At 44.4% G+C, this 22,156-nt stretch overlaps 1 protein-coding gene across 3 annotated transcripts; it reads right to left on the bottom strand.

Annotated features, from left to right (window-relative positions):
• Positions 1-1,792: 1,792 nt before the first annotated feature.
• IDNK (IDNK gluconokinase) lies at positions 1,793-21,712 on the bottom strand. 3 transcript variants are annotated; one of them, XM_032634062.1, is made up of 5 exons: positions 21,632-21,712; positions 16,910-16,940; positions 16,401-16,487; positions 4,163-4,206; positions 1,793-2,276 (listed from the first exon to the last, which is right to left on the bottom strand). In XM_032634062.1, exons 1-5 carry the CDS (start codon positions 21,679-21,681, stop codon positions 1,931-1,933), a joined length of 558 nt encoding a protein of 185 aa, XP_032489953.1. In that variant the 5' UTR covers positions 21,682-21,712; the 3' UTR covers positions 1,793-1,930. The 3 variants fall into 3 exon arrangements, with proteins under 3 accessions (XP_032489953.1, XP_032489955.1, XP_032489954.1); XM_032634064.1 differs by having other exon boundaries at positions 16,401-16,483; positions 21,632-21,687; XM_032634063.1 differs by lacking the exon at positions 16,910-16,940 and having other exon boundaries at positions 21,632-21,706.
• Positions 21,713-22,156: the final 444 nt, after the last annotated feature.

Here is a 22,156-nt window from a genome sequence, read left to right as displayed (position 1 = left end):
ATTTTCTTCATTCTATTTCCAAGATTTTGGGTCATCTTTACTATCATTAGTCTGAATTCTTTTTCAGTTAGATTGCCTATTTCCTCTTCATTTATTTGGTCTTGTGGGTTTTTACCTTGCTCCTTTGTCTGCAACATATTTCTCTGTCTTCTCATTTTGTTTAACTTACTTTTGGGGGGGGTCTCCTTTCTGCAGGCTGCAGGGTCATAGTTCCTCTTGCTTCTGGTAAGTCCACTCACAGTGGGTGAGTATGGTCCAGTGGCTTGTGTAGGCTTCCTTGTGGAGGGGACTTGTGCTTGCATTCTGGTGGGTGGAGTTGGATCTTGTCCCTCTGATGGGCAAGGCTGCATCAGTTGGTGTGTTTTGGGGTGTCTGTGAACTTAGTATGATTTTAGGCGGCCTCTCTGCTAATGGGTGGGGTTGTGTTCCTGTCTTGCTAGTTGTTTAGCATGAGGCGTTCAGCACTGGAGCTTGCTGGCCGTTCAGTGGAGCTAGGTCTTGGTGTTGAGATGGAGACCTCCGGGAGGGCTCTCCCCAGTGGATATTCCCTGGGGCCAGGAGTTCTCTGGTGGTCCAGTGTCCTGCTCTCGGCTCTTCCCACCTCAGAAGCTCAGGCTCCACCCCTGGCCACAGAACCAAGACCCCTGTTACATGGAGACTTTCTTGCCTTTCTGGAAGTCTGAGGTCTTCTTCCAGTGTTCAGTAGGTGTTCTGTAGGAGTTGTTCCACGTGTAGATGTATTTTTGATATATCTGTGAGGAGAAGGTGAGCTCCACGTCTTACTCCTCCATCACCTTCCTCATTCTCTCCACATTTTCTTAGGCAAGGTCTGTCCACCCAGAAGGGCCCTTTCTTTCCATTGGCACCCCACGCACATATTGTATTTTTGGTTCCTGAGACAAGGAAATGTATATCGTTGTGAAAGAAAACAGGTAATTGGTTCCAAAACTCACTTTTTGGCCAGAACCAACCAGTTCTGCAAAGTGGCTGGGTCTTGTGGCCCTAGTTAGGATAGAGGGATAAGGAAGCTTCTTCCTGGAGCCCCATCAGGGAAGGGCTCAAACCCAACCCATGCTGGCCAGATTGCAGCTTTCCCTGCTGGTACCTGGTAAGGTGCATGCCAGCAATGCACCAGTGCCCCTAAGCTCCCCACAGCCTCACCCAACCCTGCTGCCACTGGCATAAAGCTGCCCATTGGAAAGCTTTGTTTCAGTTTTCAGCCATAGCAGCTCCTCTGGTGTTCCCTCCTAGCCTGCCTAGTGTCATCATTGACAGCTTTTACAGCAGGAAGGTGGGCAGGTTGATAACAGCCTCGTTCACAGGGGTCTCTAAAATGAGGTGGGGGCAGACTGAATCAGTGAGTCACGTATTTCATTCACTCAAGTTCCACCTTTGCAAATTTTTTTTTTAATCTGTGAACTGCATGTGCTTTTTATTTACCTAGAAATGACTCAAAGAGAGAGAGAAATTAGAGGTGTGTGGTGTAACATGACTTGCTGGTGAGTGGTCAATTTTGTACGCTTTTCTGCTCCTGAGACCGATCTCCAGAGGGTGCCAAGGATAGCCAGGTTTCATTTATTTGTCCAAGTACAGGCATGATCAAGAGTGTTCTAAATAAGTCATGGTTTACAGCATAGATTATAGAATTTCCTCTGATTATTTGATTGGGTCACACGAATTTAAAGTTCAATTGAAGCTTCACTTTCAAAGTTTCCTCTCCTTTTCTCTGAATATGCCAGAGCATGCTGACAAGAGTATCACAGATTCCTAAAAATCCACCCAAACAAGCATATCTCAATACATTATGGTTTATTCACCTTAAGAAGAATCTAGAATACAGTATCAACAAGGATACTGGAACATGGTTTGGGATGGGAGACAGAGTTATGCCCAGTTGTGTTCTGGACCACTGATATAGATGATTCTCACTTCATTTTAGAGTTTCTATAATTGTAGCAATTATCTCTGAAAGATTTTTGTCCACACTGATTTGAATGAAATTTTCTGGAGCTGATGGGGGCTCCAAAGTATCCAACTGGGACTGCAATAACTCAGGGGACATAAAATGCCCTTTTCTTTTGAGTAAGCGTCCAGAGATGACCTCGAACGACCCAGTCAGATGGACCACAAGGAGCTTCACTTCAGCCAGCTTTTCTTCTTTTCCTGACTCATCACACTTCAGAGGGGCACCATTTTTTCCGTGTATTAAGATGTCTCTGTATACTTTCTTCAGAGCTGAACAGGCAAGAATTACATGCTGTCCAGAGGCTACATCTCTGTTAAAAAAATAAAGTGTGTGGGGGGAAGATTAGCGCTAGAGTGAAGACATTTAAAATAATTGGTGTCAAGTCTAGGTTGAGGACTAGAGTCCCACTTCTCTGACAGTGGAAGGTGTTACAAATGGTGGCCAAGTATCAGGCAGTCCTGGCTTTGAGGTAAAGATCTTCCACTAGTGAGGCATCTTGGGTAACATATTTACCTCCCCGAGCATCAGTTCATCATCTGCTAAATGCAGCTACTCAGAGTACCTGCCCATAGAACTGTGATGAGTAAGTTCAGCAAGGTGCCCAGCACACAGGAAATGCTTGGTAAGTATTGGCTCTGCCCCTTGGACGTAGGATGTGACTGAGCCACCACTTGTAGATATGGGTGGCTGCCGGCAGGCACCTGTGCCCCACACACAGCACAGCTCAGGCTCTCCTCGGGTATTCAGGGATTTGAATTTCACAACTGGCTTCTCTCCATTCCTACTCTACAGTATGCTGGGAGTCTGGGGAAGTTACCAGTGCAGAGCTAGAGAGAGCAGGAGAAAAGGGAGCATCAGCTCCTGTGTGGTCAAGGTGAGAAGGATGTGAGAAGTTTCCAGGGCTGTGCTAAGGAAAAAAAAAAACTGAGCCAGAAATAGAGGTAGAGTGACAAGGCACCAATAAGGGAAAACCAGTGTGGTTCAAGACCATACATGAGGGTGACCCCCCTTTCCACTAAACCTACATGTACCAGCCAGAAGAGGCAGTCATCTTGGGGCCAGGAAGGAACTGTATAAAGAGGTGAAGGGTCAAAGCTGGCTTGGGTACTTAGAAATTTCAGTTCAGAACTGAGAATTCTGAAGGGGCCTGCCTTGATTCATGGCCACTGTAGACTGGAGACCCAGTGGATGGAGTGTGTCATCAGCAACAAACCTATGTACCTGAGCCTTCTGGCTCTTCCCAAGGGCCATGAGTGAGAGCTTGTTTATTCTGAGCCTGGAAGTCTGATCTCTATTCTCCTGAGGATCTTCACTTCTGCTTCCATCACAGGTCAGTATGTTAGATCTCTGACAAGTCTATTTATGTTAGAGACCCAAGTGGGCAGGAGTTCTCAACTCCAAACCTTAAACCCCTAAGCCCATGCAAAGACAGGGCTGCCAGCCATGTCTGTGCAGTCTAAAAAAAGTAAACTGAGTTTTAATCATAAGTATACTCTAATTTCATATGGCCCACATGACTTTAGATTTATAAAACATGACTTCATCTGAGACAGCAAGATTTAGAACCTATCCCCTGCCACCTCTTTATCTTCCATGTCCCAACCAGGATTCCCAGGGGTCTGGCCCACAGATGGGTTGGGGAGGACCTCGTTTGCTCAGAGGCGTGCTACAGAGCTGATCAATTGGCGTCTTCAATCCTGGTGGCCAGTTATCTGTTGACTTATGCATGACCCCAGATCTTCCTGGTTGTCAGAGTTTGAAGTAGGAGGCAATAAAAGTGGTGGCTAAGGTATAGCTATATGTCATCATTATTTTTTTAGCACTTACTATATATATTAGGTACTGTTCTAAGTGCTACCCATGCTTCATCTCACTAATTCCTCACAACAGTCTGTGAGTAGGAACTATATTTATCCCCATTTTCAGTTGAAGAAACAGGTTTATGGAAGCCAAGTGGCTGACCAAGATTCCCAGCTAGTAATTGTGGAGTTGTTTAGAAGGCTGACTCCAGAACCCAACTAAACTACACATCTGTGGCTGATTAAAATCATTGTTGGTTACTTGATGGAGGTGCATTTCATTTCTGGGATGCCATATCAGCAGTCAGTTGTGATTTCAAGAGTGTATTTTTTCCCCTGTACTTTGTGATGGGTTTTCTTTACTCACTGGCTTACCTGGCGCCTGATTTTCTCTTACCTTTGTAAAATGTCATGCAAGTTGCAGAGCCATGGAATCCTGTCCTGAAATGAAGGCAGACACAAAGTGGCTTTTCCAGGTTTTGTTCGTTTTTACAGAAAGTTAATCATTTTCATCAATGTTAAGGTCCAGAGAGATCTTAGTGGTTTTGAGGAGTAGGCCATGCACAAGGCTGAGGGGTCAAGTCACTAGGCACTTCAGCACAGGACCATTTTCCTGGTCCAGGTGTCAGAGGCTCTTTTCATAATAATAAAAATTGCCCTAAAATACCAGTATGTAACTTCCACCATCTTTTTTTTTTTTTTTTTCTTTTTTTTTGTGGTACGCAGGCCTCTCACTGTTGTGGCCTCTCCCGTTGCGGAGCACAGGCTCCGGACGTGCAGGCTCAGCAGCCACGGCTCACGGGCCCAGCTGCTCTGCGGCACGTGGGATCCTCCCGAACCGGGGCACGAACCCGCGTCCCCTGCATCGGCAGGCAGACTCTCAACCACTGTGCCACCAGGGAAGCCCAACTTCCACCATCTTAATCTTCCCATTGTAAGTATATTTTCTCTGGTTCTGATATGTATATAAATCTTTTATTATACTGCATGATTCTTTAGGTGCCTCTGATCTCAAATGCAGAGAGGTATTCACAGAAACCCTATGTCAGCTGCTCTCTGGTCCTATTCTTCAAATCCTCCAAAAGCAAAGTTCTACTCAGATATAAGCAGTGTGAAAATTTTGTATTTCTCCAGAGAAGGCAGAGGAAGTTTACATAGGGCACCCTACAGTGTTTCACAAAGGAATCCTCCTAGGGTAAATACTGATTGGTCATAATGCATTTAAAGAAAAACATAATTTTTTATTATGGAAATTTTAAACATATTCAATGATTTTCAACTCAGTCTGATTTTATATATGTCCCAACCATATCCTTACCTGTGCCCTCATCCTTTATCATTTTGATGCATATTTAAGAAACATGATGTGTCTTTAAAAGTCCTTGCTCTTAAACATTTGATTACTACCATTTTATTTAGGATTTTTGCATTTATATAATTGAGATTGACCTGCATTTGTTTTCTTGTATAGTCCATGTTAAATTTTGGTATCAAGGTTATACTAGCCTCATAAAATAAGTAGGGCAGCTTTCCCTCTTTTTCTGTTGAAACAGCTTGTTTACATATATTATTGTTATGAACTGAATGTTTTTATTTCCCCAAAATTCATACCCCCTAATGTAATGATATTTGGAGGTAATTAGGTTTAGATGAGGTCATGAGGGTGGGGTCCTCATGATGGGATTAGTGTCCTTTTGAGAAGAGACCAGTGAGCTAGTGTGTACTCTTTCTCTCCTTCCACTGCCCTCCCCCTCAATCACCCAGTGAGGATGCAGTAAGAAGGCAGCCATCTACAAGCCAGGAAGAGAAACTCCAGGCTCAGAATAAACAAGAACCTGACCATGCTGGCATCTTGCTCTTGGACCTTCACCCTCCAGAACTGTGAGAAATAAGTGTCTATTGTTTAAGCCACCCCATCTATGATATTTTGTTACAGCAGCCTGAGCTAAAACTCATCTTAAAAACTCTGTGCCTGGGGCTTTTTTTTGGGAAAGATCTCTGATTACAGGTTCAATTTCTTGAATGAGCATTGTGTTATATTCAGATTTTTCTATTCTTGATTCAGTTTTGGTAACTGAAATACTTTAGAATCAGCAAGGTCACGTTTTCATTGGCGGGTGGGGGGGGAGTAGACTGTGTCCCTGAGCACTGTCTCTGCCATCAGATCACTGTCATCCAAGCCTGTTTTCCCACAGTAATTTATATTTTTCTATGAAAGTGTCCAATTTTATCTAAGTCTTAAAATTCACTGGTATCAGATTTTTCATGGCCTCTTTTCATTCCTAGTCTTAATTGTGCTTCTTTTCCCCCTTGATCAGTCTTGCCAGAGATTTGTCTGTTTTTATCTTTTCAAACAATTAGTTTCACTCATCACCTATATGGCTTCTTTGTTTCATATTCCATTAATTTCAGCACTTATTTCTATATTTTTCTACATTCTTCCTTTTTATTATTTTTTTTCTACTTAAACCCTTAGATCATCATTTTCATTTTTGTTATTTTTCCAAAAGTGCATTCAGAGGCTGTAAATTTCCTTCTAAGTACTCTTTCAGCTATATCCCATAAGTTTTAGTTGATAGCACTTTTGTCATACATTTCCAAATATCTTATAATTTCCATTATGATTTTTAACCTATGAATTTATATGAATGTCAATTTTTATTTTTCAATTTTACTTATTTCTACAGTTTCCAACCATTTTATGATTTGTGAGAATTTTTATTATTGATTTCTAATTCTTGTGCATTATGATAAAAAATGTGATTGATTGGTATGATATTGACTCTAGAATTTGTGGCAAATTGTGCCATATAGCACTAGTACTATGTGGTCTAGTATATGGTCAGTATTTATAAATGTTCCATATGTACTTGAAAAGAATGTTTATTTTTTATTCATGCTTTTCAATATATTTGTTGTTTAAATCTTCTATATCTTTACTAATTTTTCTTGTCTGTTTTGTGTATCTTTTGTCTGTTTTGATGTTTTCAACAGAGTTGTTTTAAATTCTCCCATAGATTAAGAATTGACAGTTTTCCCTTCTGTCTTTGTGTGTCTGAAAATGTCTTCTGCTCTTACTCTTACTCATTTTAAATAAGATTTCAGTTGGTAAAGAATTCTTGGTTGACAGTTATTTTCCCTCAGCAGTTTGAATACTTACTCCCTGTCTTTAGGGCTCTATTGTTGAGAAGTATCTCTTGTTATATTGGGCAATCATTCAGAACATATATTTTCTCTTTGGTAGCTACAGGTAGAAAATAAACCTCTTTGTCCTTGATGTTTTGCAGTTTTACTATTTATCCTGTTCAGAACTCATTTTATATATTTAGTCTAAGGAAACTGTTAATATTATCTCTTTGAATATTGCCTTTCCCCCACTTATTCTCCTTGGATTCCTTTTAGCTGTATGTGAAACATTTTATTATACCAGTCTCTTAATTTTTCTCGAATATTTTTCTAGTTATCTAGCTCTCATTCACTCTGGGTAATATCCTCTAGTCTGCCTTCTAATTCACTAGTTCTCTCTTCAGCTGCGTCTAGTTTATTGTTTAATCCATCTATTGATAATGAAACATCAATAAATTTTCTGTTTCTTTCATTTGATTCTTTTTAAAAAATAATAGTTGATTTGCAATATTATATTATTTCATTTGATTCTGTCTATTTCTTGGAGTATGACTTATTCCATTTGTGCTTTTTTGCTGATTCTCTCTCACAGTGGTTCATTTACCTGTATGGTTTGTACTTTTTGACTGCAGGTGCATCTTCAGATTTTTTTTCCCTTGTAGGAGTGCTGAGTTTTGGAAACATTTCCATAGGTAGTTTTGCCAATTCCAGACTAGTATTACATTAATTTTTCAACTTGGTCTATGTCATATGAAGTGAATTGGGCATAGGAAAGTCTCTAGTTTTCCACCTGTGGTCCAGGGGAGACAGCCAGATTCTTTGCTGCTTCTTGAATCTAGTGAGTGGAGATATTTGTAATCCTCACTCAAATAAAGTCTTCCTTTAAATACTTTACGCAAGTCCTCGCACTTAGTTTCAGGTCCAGCTCCATGCATCGTATAGGCCTCATCTCCCATCTCTACAGGGGCATCAGAATCTCAGTTCCCAGCCTCCTGGCTTACATGCATTTCCAGAACTTGGGGGAAGAGGTTATTTAGGTTTAATTAAATCTTGCCACTTTGATTCTGGCACCTGAGAATTTCTCATTTTGCTTCTGACCTTGGTTAAGCCCTTGGCTATGCGCCCCCCACCCACAATCTTTTCCACCAGGAGCCTTTCAAGTTCTCCAGCTCTGGGTGAGCTCCTTTAGTTCCTGAATATCTCCCCTTGGCTCAGGCTTTCCCATTTCTTATTCAGAGTAACTAAATACTCAGTAAGTGAAATGTTCATTCCACCAAGGCCTTCACTCTATACTCAGCAAACTAAAGACCCTCCCGTTACTAGGACCCACCCTTTTCAGGAAGCAGATTTTACACACACACACACACACACACACACACACTCTCACACAAAACACACACATATATTTAATTTTTTCATATTAAATAAAAATTTTGAAAAGCATGTGTGCTAATATTGGGTTGAGGTTCCTGGAAGTTTTACTAGTGATAGAATTTTTTAAGACTTTACCTGTATGGGGACTTCCCTGATGGCGCAGTGGTTAAGAACCCGCCTGCCAATGCAGGGGACACAGGTTCGATCCCTGGTCCGGGAAGATTCTACATGCTGCATAGCAACTAAGCCTGTGCGCCACAACTACTGAGCCTGCTTTCTAGAGCCTGTGAGCCACAACTACTGAGCCCATGTGCCACAACTACTGAAGCCTGTGTGCCTGGAGCCCGTGCTCGCAATAAAGAGTAGCCCCCGCTTGCTGCAACTAGAGAAAGCCCGTGCGCAGCAATGAAGACCCAACGCAGCCAAAAATAATAATAATTAAAAAAAAAAAAAAAGACTTCACCTCTATGTACACACTAGTCGACCAGAGACCACTTAAAAGTACAAATGCAACAGTTACAGAATCCACACAAGACACAGATCAAATGACAACTATCACCTAACTTACACAAATAATAAAACAACAGCTATTAATACATAATTCACAGAAATTATTACTCAAGTTACAACAGCTACTACAATGTGCACACATTGTAGCTCAAATGTATTTAATGAATGAAACATTTGTTTATGTTAGCACTTGTCTGACTGTAGTCAGTAGAACCATTGTGGTTATTTCTAAACAAAGTAACAAGATAATGAGGCTTACCAGCTCCAGATCTGCAGACCACAAAGAACTCTGTGCTTTATGAGGAGACCTATGTGCTCTTGGAAAAGTGTATATATTTAAGGTTTATTATTGGCAAGGTTTTCTAAGACATCATACTCAAAAACTAAATGTTCTGGAGAAGTCTATGAGGAGAAAAAAAGTTGTAGGAGCTATACTTATGGAACTTGAAATTGCCACTGTAACACATATTTTCTGGGCTTATGGCAGGGGTCCAGGAAGAAGAGTGTCAAGGATTATAGGTAGCAGGGATAATTAGATGGACTTACTGAGCTGTGCAGTATTTTATGATGGAAAATTGCCCATGGGAAAAGCTGCCAATTCAAGCGCAGATTTGGATTTCTCCTTTCCTTCATCCATTTACAAGCATTTGTTGTGTGCTTAGGGAGATCCAGACACTGCTCTGGGTGCTTTCTTTCAGTACTCTAGACATGATCAGCCTAAGTTTAACTTCTAAGATTCCATTTGCACTCAACTTTCTAAATTCCTTTCTTTGCTGTACTCTCACTGTGAATAGCTAAGCTTTTCTATTATATTCATGAACTAACAGGAATGAAAAAGAACACTGTTAGTTATACAATGACCCTAAAAAAATTTTTTTTAAACCTCTTTGGCTATATTTTCCAAAACAGCTCCTCTAATAGAAGGCTGTAGCAGAGCAGGGTGACTGGGCCTTAAAGACTCACACGTCAGCAGGATGAGCAGTTTCCTACCTAGGATCCAGTCCTACAAAGACATAGTGCCTTTCAGGCCTGCAGGAAGGGCAGCACAGGCCACTTACTTGGTAAAGTGGTATACTAATCATTAAGGGCACTAACTTCATTGTGTGTTTTACATGTAAATGGGGGCATCCCATTTCAAGCTGTAGAAATGATGTCAACTTTTAAAAAGTTAAGGAGTCTGCTTATAGCATATGGGGCCCACAGCGAGGTAACTTCCTAAGCACTTGGAAAAGAAGGAAAGAAGCTTGTTCTTTAAAGCTTTAATTTAAAGAGCAACACTTAATAGAAAGGAGCAGAGATGTATAAACTCATCTGAAGGAGTAAAAAGGACCCTCAGGCTAGCAGGACATCACTACGATCCAACTACATATTTTTACACACATAAAGGAAGCACGTCTGTCCCAGCAAGGCTTGGTGGGTGTGAAAGCCCAGGGCAGGAGCACTACGGAATTAAACAGCAGAGTACTGACCAGAGGACATGTCTGGCCATTGGACTGAGTTCTGGCCATAGGACTTTGAATATCATATTCTCATTAGCAAACATCTTCCTGTAAGGGGATGGATGGTCTCACACCATTAGAAACTTCAGCCCTAACTCTCCTACTCTTTTGATTGCATGTTCACTCAGAAACCTGATTGTATGTTGGCTTCTGAAATCAGATCCATGTGAAGTGTTACAGGCCGTGTGGCACTTAAATTTCTCCTTGTAAATTAATCAACTGGCATTCTGGGTTTTTTTTTTTTTTTTTTTTTTTTTTTTTGGTACGCGGGGCTTCTCACTGCTGTGGCCTCTCCCGTTGCGAAGCACGGGCTCCAGATGCGCGGGCTCAGCGGCCATGGCTCACAGGCCTAGCCGCTCCACAGCATGTGGGATCCTCCCGGACCGGGGCACGAACCCGCATCCCCTGCATCGGCAGGCGGACTCTCAACCACTGCGCCACCAGGGAAGCCCCGGCATTCTGGTTTTATGTAGAAATCTTGTGAACCTGACTAGTGCGGTTCTCATATGAGACATGAATGCATGTTCAATGTGTTGACGGTATCAGGCATTGAGCTGACAAGACAGAGCCTGACTACCCTTGTCCTATCTGGGTAGGCAGACAGCCTTTTCCACAATACATCCCTCGTCACTGTACAAGTCTCTAGGTGAAACAAAATCCTGAGACTAGTGCCGTGGGCTCCTAACCCCCATTCAGCAAGAATGTTTGGTTTAGAAGAGGTAGTTGGAAGGTTCAGAGGGCCAAATGCTAATTCACATATTCAGTATTCACATGCCTACTTAGAGTTCAAGGAGCAATTATAATGATGCATTAGGACTGATTCACAGATGCAAACACAACAAAAAAATGCGTTGTTCTTCTGCATGAGTAAAATGTTCCTAGTGGGTTTGGATGAACCAAGGAGAGGGGATAGTTTGTTTAATTTCTAGTACTTTAGATATCTCTTCTTTCTTCACATTAGCGGAGGAGCAAACTTGTGTTCTGTTGTTTTACTTAGATCGCACATTTCCTCCAGTCCATCGGCACAAATATCTCTTTGTACAGAGATCAATCTCTATTATTTTATGGCTTAGGAAACAAATACGTTATGGTGTTAAGTTGGGTATTGACTTTATTATTCATTACGTTTTCTGCATGCCTGAAACATTTCACAATAAAGACGAAACAAATTAAAAATAACGGAAAACATGTTTGGGTAATAAGCTTCCTATCCTATGTATAGGAAAATGGAACTTTACTTTGAATCCATACTTTTTTATTGTTTTAATAGTGCCTCAATATGTGCCTTCGTCAAGAATTAAGCATGTTGCATCACTTAGTCATCATAAAATTCCTCAGAAGCTCAACCATGAAAACTAATATTAATACATGGAAACATTAAACTATTTAAACAAAAATGGATGCTTTCAGACATCTGCCCAATCAGAATGTATGTTGGACCAGTTTATTCACTGCACCGGTAAGGTCTGGGTCCACCAGCCATAAAAACAATGAGAGAAGGTTGGAGATAAAACAGAAGCACTTTCAACTTTATTTTACAGAAGTTTCCAAGTATTGAGTCATAATTACACAATTGGGATCCTTCCTTGGAGGATCACATGGGGCCACAAGCAGAGAGTTTTTCCAAAGCAGCTCCAGAGGCTACCTAGACTCCCATGTGGAAACCAGAATTCTCAGACCTGCTGTGTAAAGCCAGGTGTCACCTGCCTCAAATACCCTTCAAGGCCTAGGCCCCTACAATGGATGTGCTCACCGGGGGCTGTGCCTCTCTCCTGCTCTCACCCTCACCCTTGCTTTCACCCTTTCTTGCTCCACTTAATCAACCCTGATTCACGTCTTGTAGATTATTTTTGTGTGTGTGTAGTACCAGGGCCTTTAACACAGTAGAAAAAGTAGAGTCTTAGAGGTTGGAGAGATCCCCCTCGCTCTGTGCCTCCCTTTGCTCATCTGCAGAATGGGGGAATCATATACAATACATGAGCTGCTCTGGGACGTAAACAGGAAAAGGAGTAGACTCCATTTTAAACATTACGTTTTGGCTGATTTAATAGCTGCAATAAACAGCATTCATTTCCAACTTTGAATTTTGAAAAGACCTTTAATAAATAAATTTAGTATGCAGTGGGCTCTAACTCCACAAACAGTGAATACTTAATATGTGCAAAGCACCATATCGAGCACTGGGGATATAAATATGAACAGTGCAGTCTCTGTCCTCGAGGGGGTCACAGCCTGAGGATGGGTATTTATCAATTAAACTACCCACAGGACAGTAATGAGGGCTCCAAGAAATATAAGAAGGGCTATGATAAGACAAGGGGAGAGAGCAATTTTGATCAGGCCCTAGGAAGACTAAATCTTAAAGGGTAAAGAGGATTTTAATGGAAGCAGGGCCTGTCAAGCAGAGGGAAGGGCAAGACTTGGCACATTAAAGATGGTTTACCAAGACTCTTGTCTAAATGGATGAGGCAGGAGCTCAGCACTGGTGAACAGGAGGTGTGGGAGTTGATAGGTGAGGAAGGTCAGGAGAAACTGTCAGGACTAGAGAATCAAGACCTTGAGTGACCTGCTAAGGAGTCTGGACTTTATTGTTAGGGTCTTAGGGAGGACTTGGGCACATAAGCTCCAAATTTTGTGTTCATGTTTGTGAAAAAAGGGAATGATTGAGATCTCCTTTTCACAGATGCAGAAACTGGGGCAAAACAGAGGATATATTAAAGCAAATTCACTGAACTCTGTGTGTAAATAGTTACTACAGACAATATGGTAACTAAGGCAAGTCAAACACAAAAAGTCTTAGGGGAAAGAGAGGAGGAAACAACATAACCGAAATGAACATCCCTGCTTGCTGGATCTGATGTTCTAGGTCCCTTCATTCCTGATAGTCCTTACATGCAGGGATGGGTGGGGGGCAGTGTACCCTGAACCCCCAGCCCAGTGCTTAAGCACTTGGCCTATCTAGAGAAACAGTGTCTTCTGGAAGGGGATGATGGTTAAAGGGCAGGGCAGGAGCTCAGAGGAACAGATGGAAGATGAGTGTGTCCAGCATTGCTGGGGGAGGTGGAGAGAGGGCAAGGAAAGTAGGAGGGGAGGACAATGGGCGATGGACTGGTTTTATCTGGTGCAAAATGAACTTAAGCCCATAGAGGAAAGAATGCATGTAAAAATAATATATACCCCAAAAAGGATAAGGGGGAAAAACTCAAATTCAATTAGTAGGTATTTTTAGAAGATGAAACCAAGGGTGATGAAAATTCTGTGAAAGGATTTTTCAGCACTGGTTGAATTTTCTATACAGGATAAGTATTATATTTATAATCAGGGAAAAATTTTCCAATAAACCTCTTTTAAATAGACTTTGAGGTTGAAGTCTGCTCAAGTGTCACCATACGCTACCAGGACAGCATGAACCTGGCACATATGGGAGACTCACTGACTGGCAGCTTGGAAATTCTTTATTATCATCATCATCACGCTATAATGTATTGCATCCTGGGTGGCGTATCTCTCTATACCAGCGCTGTCCAATAGAGCTATTTGCCCTGAGGGAAATGTCCTCTATCTGTGCCACCTGGATTAGCAGCCACCAGCCACATGTTGCTGTTGAACACTTGAAATGTGGCAATGCAACCCAGGAACTGGAGTTTACATTTAATTTAATTGAAATAGACTTAAGGAGCCCTTGGTATATTCAACTCAAGTTCTTTCTCTTCACATCTCAGCCTTCTGAGCATAATACCCTCCCCAAACCCTCCTGAGACTTCCGCAAGGCCAACTGCTATGTCTGCCTCTAACACTCTAACTGATGTTCAGTACAATATCTTTGGGGTGGGGGGCTGGTTGCCAGAGCAACCAGGAGGTCTTTGGTGCCAGCTCAGCTGTGACCCACACCTTTACTCTTAAGACTCGCTGGGCTCTCATCAAAAATGTAAGCCATCTGCCATCTTACCTCTTTCTCTCTGCTTCTCTCTAAGGTCAGGCTAACTTGTACAGCTGCCTCTGAATATATTTAGTAACTTGTTGTGTTTCTTCCAGTAACTGATAACCTTTTCTTCTGTACAATAAATTCCTCTTCTGAATTCTCCTCCCCAGCCCCCCATCCATACTGCCCACTTAACAAGCCTCACTTGTGAACAAGAGGAAGGCTGCTTAAATGCCATTTTAAAATCTGTCCATTTGGGTTGCTTTACTTTGTTCCTTATTTTAATTTTATTTGTACCTGCCAAGGAGAAAAATAAAATAACCCTAGCACAGTCACATTTTACACACTCCACAGAAATGGTTTCTGTTACATGTATGTATATATAGATAAGATATTAGCAACAACAATAAGAAGTGATATTTACTGAATGCTTCAGGCACTTCTCTGTGCACATTTTTCATATTATCTCATTTAATCCTCCCAAGAACTAATAAAACAGGTCCTGTCACCATCCCTACTTCACAGGAGGAAAATGAGGCACAGAGAGACTAAGCCATCTGTCAAAAGTCACACAAGCTCAGTGGTGAGGCCAGGTTATCTATATTATGTTTATTATCTCTCATATAGTATCATTATTTTGTTTACATTATTACTCTGTATCCCTTTTTTGCTTCTCTGCTCCTGCCTTCTAAAGTCAGATGCTGTAAACTTGATTTTGATGGTTTAAAGTTTGAACTATTACAAATCGAGGTGCACTCCCTGGGACAAAGAGAAACCCTCAGAGTGCTCTAGAATTAGACCTAATATGGGTTAATGACTCCAGTCCTTCACGGCAGGACAAAGAGAAGAAAGTGGGGCCCAACTGGGGTGAGCCAAGGTCATGAAAGTGAAAACACCAGTGTTGCTCTTTGGCCAGTTCCATACCATACCTGCCCTTTGGCCACCCTTGGCACGTGGGCCCAGCTAGAGACCCGGCTCTCAGCTGCTCTGTGGACTCAGCCCTACGCCCTGCCCTCAGTCTCTCCTGGGTTACAGCTAATCATGCCAGTGAATCCAGTTTGTGACTCTGGTTTGAGAGAGACCCTCTAGGAAAGGGCCTCATGACAGTGTATAAAGAAATGAGGTGCTAGTCATTCATTCTTACACTCATTCATTCATTCACTCACAAATTTGCCACAAATATTTTCTGACATGTACTGTGTGTCAGGCTCTGGGGATATATAATGGTTAACAGAAATGGCCATAGTGCCTGCCCTTTTGGAGGTAAAATCTAGTTGTAGAGATAAATAGTAATCAAATTCTCACACCATCAAATGCCATGTTGCAGCTGGGACAAGGACGATAAGGGATACGGTGCCATGAGAGTTTATTATAGGAGGTTTTACCTAGAAGTCAGGGAGAGCTTCCCTGAAGGAGCATAGGAGCTGAGATGTGAAGCATGAGCTGGGTAACTGAGAAGAGGGCAAGGAAGTGCATTATTCCTCACAGTGGGAACAACAGATACAAAGGCCCTGCGGGGAGGAGCATGGTGGTAGAGCAACTGAAAGAGGCAAGGGTGGCTCCAGTGGATACAAGGAGGGAACGCGTGGCTCCAGAGGGCCAGATCTGAGTTTGTGAAACCCACCGGAGCAATTTTGTCTTTCTCCTTGGTGATCATAAATAGTGATGAATGAAAAAAAGAGCTGCGGCAGCCCAGGGAGCGGGATTCGTGACGCGACATCAGAGCCCTCCCCACTCCTGCACCTGGGTGGGCGGGCAGGGGGCGGTTTCCTCAGGCTGCTGGTGGGGAAGCAGCCAGGGCTTTGCTTTGCCAGGCAAAGATGCCAGGGCCTGGCGAGGTGGTAGGCTGATAAGTCCTGGGAAGAAAAGATGAACTTCCCCACATATGAGGCAGAGGGGAGCCTCTGCCCTCTCAGGGATTACATTCTGCAGATTAAAATCCCTCAACAAAGTGTTCCGGCAGATCCTGCCGAGCTGGGGCAGAGGGTGGCATCACTGCTGATGCCAGTTTAGAGTTTAGATGGGAGTTTAGGGCCAAAGCTAACATATGTGGTGGACCCGCTGTGCACCTGGCTTTTGGAGCACTGTATGTGAGTGCATGACTCAGGAACTCTACTACAAGAAGCACTGCAGGAATCTTAACCTGCGTCACCCTGCATCACAGGACATCTGTGTTGGAAATAAAAACAGACAGCAAACCTTACCTGGTCATTCAGAGGTATCCCTTTTCCCATCTTCTTCCGATTTTCCTCTGGGTGATAGTCATCTGCATCGTAGAATTTCCATCCTAGCTTTAAGAACAAAGTGAAAGAGGGTATGTGGCAGGTAGTGCGGCCCACGTGACAGCCACCGTGGGGTTACTAAAACTAACGGGCAGGTACGGAAACAACCCTGCCACCCTCTTCTCCACCAGCAGCCCGGGGAAACCGCCCCCCACCCCCGCCCACCCAGGTGCAGGAGTGGGGAGGGCTCTGATGTCGCGTCACGAATCCCGCTCCCTGGGCTGCCGCAGCTCTTTTTTTCATTCATCACTATTTATGATCACCAAGGAGAAAGACAAAATTGCTCCGGTGGGTTTCACAAGCTGCATGGAGGTGTCTGTGGTGAGTTTACAAACCACTCAGGCCAGAAGAAAAGGCAGGGAGGGGAAAGGGAGAGAAGCAAAGAGACAACATGATGGGACTAGCAACTGCGAGGCATTAGAACAGGTTACCTGGGATGCCAGCAGGGTGCCGACGGTGGATCTGTGGAGAGGACATAGATGTTACATGACTGCCCTTTCCCAGCCTGCGCTGTGCCTCTTCCATCCGAGGAGCCCTGGGAAGCAGAGGGCTGCCCTACCGGTATTATAATCACCGACAACTTATGATACTGAAACTGAGATAGATGCTCCTGACCCTGGAGTCTAGAGCATGGCTTTAGTTTTCTCCAGGAATTTAAATGAAATAATTATCCGGTCATCACCAGTTTTTCTCCCCAAAGCAATACATAAGATCTCATTAAACTCCTGAAGTTTTTTCCTTAGGTTTTTGGTCCCTGTTTTGTAGATAATTATTTTTTTGAGAAAAAAATTATTGAATTATTAAAGTGATAAATTCTACTGAGGATATTGGAGGGAGAGGTCTGACAGGGAATTTAACCTCTAAGCAGCCACACAAGGTTCAAGGAGCTCATAAAAGCATTAAAATATTGGGGCTTAAAAGGGGCACACTCTTCAAATAAAGGACATGGAGAATTACCAGCACTGATTATTAAGTCTGGGAGTTGAATGCTCTCTGTGCAATGCATCTGAGAATGATCTACCTGTTCGGACACTAACAGGCTGCATGGTCAGTGACGAGGGCTTGGGTCCTAGAAACTGAGGTCTGGCCACGGTCTCCATTCTGCCACTAAATGACTGTGTCCTCCTGTGTAAGTCACCTTGTCCTCTAAATCTGTTTTCTCACCTGTAAAACAAGGGAACTGAGCTACATTTATCCATTCACCTACTCATTTCACTCAGCCAATAGCTACTGAGCACCTACTAGTTCCTAGGACATAATGCTCAGCCCACTGAGACTGGCCATCTTGAGGCTTACAGGCTAGTGCCGTGGGGAAGGGGTGGAGGCCTTCAGGCAGTTAATTAGAAACGAAGCCCCTTCATGCTATCAGTTTCTGAAGTGTTACCCAAAATGTCGATCATTGAAGTATGAACTTCAGAAGTTTTTACTGTATCCTCCTATCATTTCACCATGCCCTCTTGCCTAAGTTTTACACACACTTTTACAATTATCTACTTGTTATTTTTGTTTAATTGGTTCACTTTTTTTTGTTGTTTTTTTGCGGTACGCGGGCCTCTCACTGTTGTGGCCTCTCCCGTTGCGGAGCACAGGCTCCGGATGCGCAGGCTCAGCGACCATGGCTCACGGGCCCAGCCGCTCCGCGGCATGTGGGATCCTCCCGGACCGGGGCATGAACCCGTGTCCCCTGCATCGGCAGGCGGACTCTCAACCACTGCGCCACCAGGGAAGCCCCTAATTGGTTCACTCTTTAAAATTAAACAAATGTGTTAAACAAGGAAACTCTTACCTTCCCTTATACAGGAAGCCACCCTCACTTGCCTTAAACAGGAGGCAACCAAAAAGATGTATACAGTGCAAACAAAACGTTGTGATGAAATTCTAGCTGGATACTATTCCTTACCAAGGGTCCTCTCTCTTTTGTTAAGAAGGTATCAGGGAAGTTTTAAAAAGACACACTTGTACCAAACTGAGACCTGCTCCCAAAAGTAACCAAAGGATTGAGAGAACTGGAACCTCTCCCATTATGTTCACTCCTTTGGAGGCTGCATGGGGTGACATGTTGTAGCCTACTGGTGACTAAACCGTCCCAGCCGAACTCCAGGGCTGGTGAAATCAGCGCTGTGTACAACGGAAATCACACTTAAGACCAAGTTAGATTAGCCAGGAATGAACATGTCAGCCACCCGTCAAAATTTAAAAGAAAAGCTAACTAGATTGGGGTGTAGACAGGCAGGAAGGAGATAGAAGAAAACGGAAAAACCACTCTCTACCACTCTAACCAAACTTCCTAACCAGAGGACAGCTGGACTGTTTGAATATGGACCAGGGACCCCCAGCAGAAATACGGCAAAGTGCTCGGCTCACAGGAGACTGGTCAGGGCCGAACATTACAAACCAGTTTGGGGCCCAAATGTCTTCCAGTGGGATGGTCTAAATCAGGATCGAGGAGACTTAAAAAGACAGTAGGCAGTAGGCTGGGGCACAGAATAATGAGAAAGGTATTCAAGAGGCCTGAGCTTGTTGCGACAGCAGGAAAAAGAAGGAAACACGGAAAGAAGCTGAGGGTGGCTTCACTAAGATTGTTAAAATATAAAGAAAGCTAACACTGCCACCCACTCAAATGGCTCCATTCATTCATTCATCAAGTCAATACATATTTATTAAGCACCTACTATGTGCCAGGCTTTGTTCTAGACACATATGTCAATAAACAAAAAGGAAAAAGATCCCTTACATTCAGGTAGGGGAAGGAAAGGCAATAAACATAATAAACTTATTATTTGACATTACTTTAACAGTGTTTTAAATGGGGTCTTTCTGGTTTGAGACTATTGTTTTCTTAAGGTATTACCCCACTGCTCCAAATGTTATGGAGTATATTTAAAAATCCTGCAGGGCCCTAAGAGGGACTCACAAAAGTCACCAAAGAGCTCAATGTTGCTGCATCCAATGATCAGTGTAATCAATTCTCAGGCATTTTGTCACTCAGTCCATCGACAACAGTTGACATTGACCTAACCGTTAGAGGGCCCAGGGCTCAGTCCTTGGCCAGCTTATCCACACTCACTCCCTTGGTGTTCTGAATATATATGTCTTTAAACATATCCACACACCGATGAGTTCTACATTTTCACCTAAAGTCCCTCTCTCCTGAACTCGACTTGGATATCTGATTGCCCACTTGACAGATCCACTTGGGTGACCGATAGGCATGTCCAACTCACCACATCCCACACTGAGCTCCTGAAATTTTCTGAATCAGGAACTGCCCATGCGGTCCAGTGTATTTTAAAGACTCTTTCTTTCTCCAGGTAGGTAGGTTTAGCTTCCAAAAATTATTGAGGCATTTTTAGCCTCAAAGACAGGGAATCTTGCAGTATATACAGTAATGTCAAATAATAAGTTTATTATTAACTCCAAACCTGCTCTGCCTATTGCTTCCCCATCAGTCAACAGAAACTTCTTTCTTCCAGTTACCCAGGCCAAAAATCTTGAAATCATTCATGACTCTTCTCTCCTTCATATCCCACATCCAGTCCATCAACACATCTTTTTGGCTCTACTTTCAAAATATTCCAGCATATGACCACTTCTCTTCACCTGCATTGTTTTTCTGACCTCATCTCCCAATCACTCTGCCACAATGGCCTCCCTGCTAGTCCACAAGAAAGTCAAGCCTCAGGGCCTTTGCACTTGCCATCCCCTCTACCCATATGCCCTTTCCTGGCTATCCACGGGCTTATTTCCTCTCTTCTTGTAGGTCTTTCTCCAACACCACTTCCTCAGAGGAGCCCTCCCTCATTATCCTGCCTGGCTCTTTGTTCCACTTACCTTCCTTTATTTCCCCCTGGAGCACCTACTGCTGCCCGGTGCACTGCACATGTATTTATTCCCTTACTGCCTCCCTCCCTTACTAGGATGTAAACTCTTTGAGGGCAGGGATGTATCTGTCTTGCTCACTACATGTCAGTGACGTTGAGGAAGGATTGAGCTCAATAAACATTTACTGAATGCATGAATATCATAACCATATGACATATGGTACAGTCTCCCCTCATCTGATCCAAGGCTTGGGTCGGGGGGCAGCACATGAACTGCCCAAGCTCACAATCAGACAGCAGTAGAACCAAGACCTAGGGCTCTTGACTTTCACTACATCACACCAGAGCGGCAGTTTTTCATTCTCTGAGTTCTTCAGTCATACACAGTGAGGGACTTTCTGGCTCTGTGTGTTATTTTAAATTTCAGTGCAAGATTCCCTGTCTTTGAGGCTAAAAATGCCACAATAATTTTTGGAAGCTAAACCTACCTACCTGGAGAAAGAAAGTCTTTAAAATACACTGGACCGCATGGGCAGTTCCTGATTCAGATCATTCTAGAAGGGACTGGATAAGCCTTTGGAGGTTGTGATATTTTAGTTGTCTTTTTTTGCCTCTGGTGGAATGCTGCCCTAGCTGCCTTTTCTGATAATAAAGGGCATTGTCAGACTTTGGTCTAAACAGGAAGCCAAAGGCTTCCTCAGCCCCCAAGTTGGCCAGACTGGGCTGGGCAGAGGTTTTGCGGTATGCAGTGCGCCTCCCTGCTTACAAACCTTCTTAACACCGAATCCTTACAGTTGAACGGGGAACACAGTAAATTGGAAGGTTAAATTCACGTTCCAAAATCTAATCAGAAAAGTCCAGGGCCCGGCAGGAGGGAGCTGGCGCGCTGTCCAGCTTGACAAAAGTCTGTAGGAGCCTGGGACAAGGCTTGGCCCTGCTCTGTGGGCCTTGCTCCCTTGCACGCTGGGCCCACACAAGGCCCCCAAACATGGGCACCTGTGACGGCCCGGGCCGCTCCAGGTGGCGCGGGGAAGTCGTTACTGTATTCGCGCCCCTGCAGACGCCACTTCACAGGCGCTTTCGCTAAAGCCTCTGCCTAAATTTACAGACGGAGAGCCCGAGTCTGGGGTATGGCCCCGGGCCGGGTGCCCCCGAGGCGAGCAGGTTGGCAAGTGGGGAGAGGGAGCAGGTGCCCTGGGCCTCAGTTCCCTCATCAGCAAAGGGAAAGGACCCTCCCGTCGCCGCGGGCCCGGAACGCTGGCGGATCTGGCCTCCGCCGCCCCGCGCCGCCCCTCCACTGCGCCCCCAGCGCCCCGGCCCTCCTGGACCTACTTCCCCGAGCCGCTCACGCCCATCACCAGCAGCGCGCTGGGCGCCGCCATCGCCCGGAGTCCTGTCGCTTTCTGGGGCCGGTCTGCTCCGCCTTCCCAGCCACGGGGGGCGGAGCCGCCCGCGACCCACCCCGGCCCAGGCGGAGCCCACCCCAAAGCCCCCACCAAGACCCCGCCCCAACAGTGCCCCACCCCTCATCCGGTCCCCAGCCACCCGCCACCCACGCCGACACACCTTCCCCTCCCCCTCGCGCCCCTTCCCAGACCAGACCCGTCCCACGCTGAGACTCCGCCCCCATGCGCTCCGCCCCCAGCCGCCCCGCCCCCGCAGCGCCCGGCGAGACTCGCGCACCCGGCGGCCCACCGCTTCCCTTTCCCCCGACTCCCACCCAGTTCTCGCTGCGCCCTCTGCGCCCGTTTCCCTCGTGGGGTAAGTGGAGCCTCCCGCAGGCAGGAGGGAGCTGGCCCCGAGTCCCTGCACCTGCGGTCCTCCTCTCGTAGCCCCTCTCCGCTGCAGGGGAGCCTC

This window comes from Phocoena sinus, chromosome 6 (assembly GCF_008692025.1).
Source record: "Phocoena sinus isolate mPhoSin1 chromosome 6, mPhoSin1.pri, whole genome shotgun sequence".
NCBI classification, from domain to species: domain Eukaryota; kingdom Metazoa; phylum Chordata; class Mammalia; order Artiodactyla; family Phocoenidae; genus Phocoena; species Phocoena sinus.
Note: the sequence above shows the minus strand (reverse complement) of the source record. Positions and strands in the feature narration are given on the sequence as shown.

What these genes read in the sequence shown, in the direction of transcription:
- IDNK (XM_032634062.1), bottom strand. Translation starts at nt 21,681, where the DNA reads ATGGCGGCGCCCAGCGCGCTGCTGGTGATGGGCGTGAGCGGCTCGGGG. An exon ending in GGCGTGAGCGGCTCGGGGAA is followed by an intron (nt 16,941 to 21,631) that starts GTAGGTCCAGGA and finishes TCCTCTCCACAG; the next exon opens with ATCCACCGTCGGCACCCTGC. An exon ending in GGATACCTCTGAATGACCAG is followed by an intron (nt 4,207 to 16,400) that starts GTAAGGTTTGCT and finishes CCTTCATTTCAG; the next exon opens with GACAGGATTCCATGGCTCTG.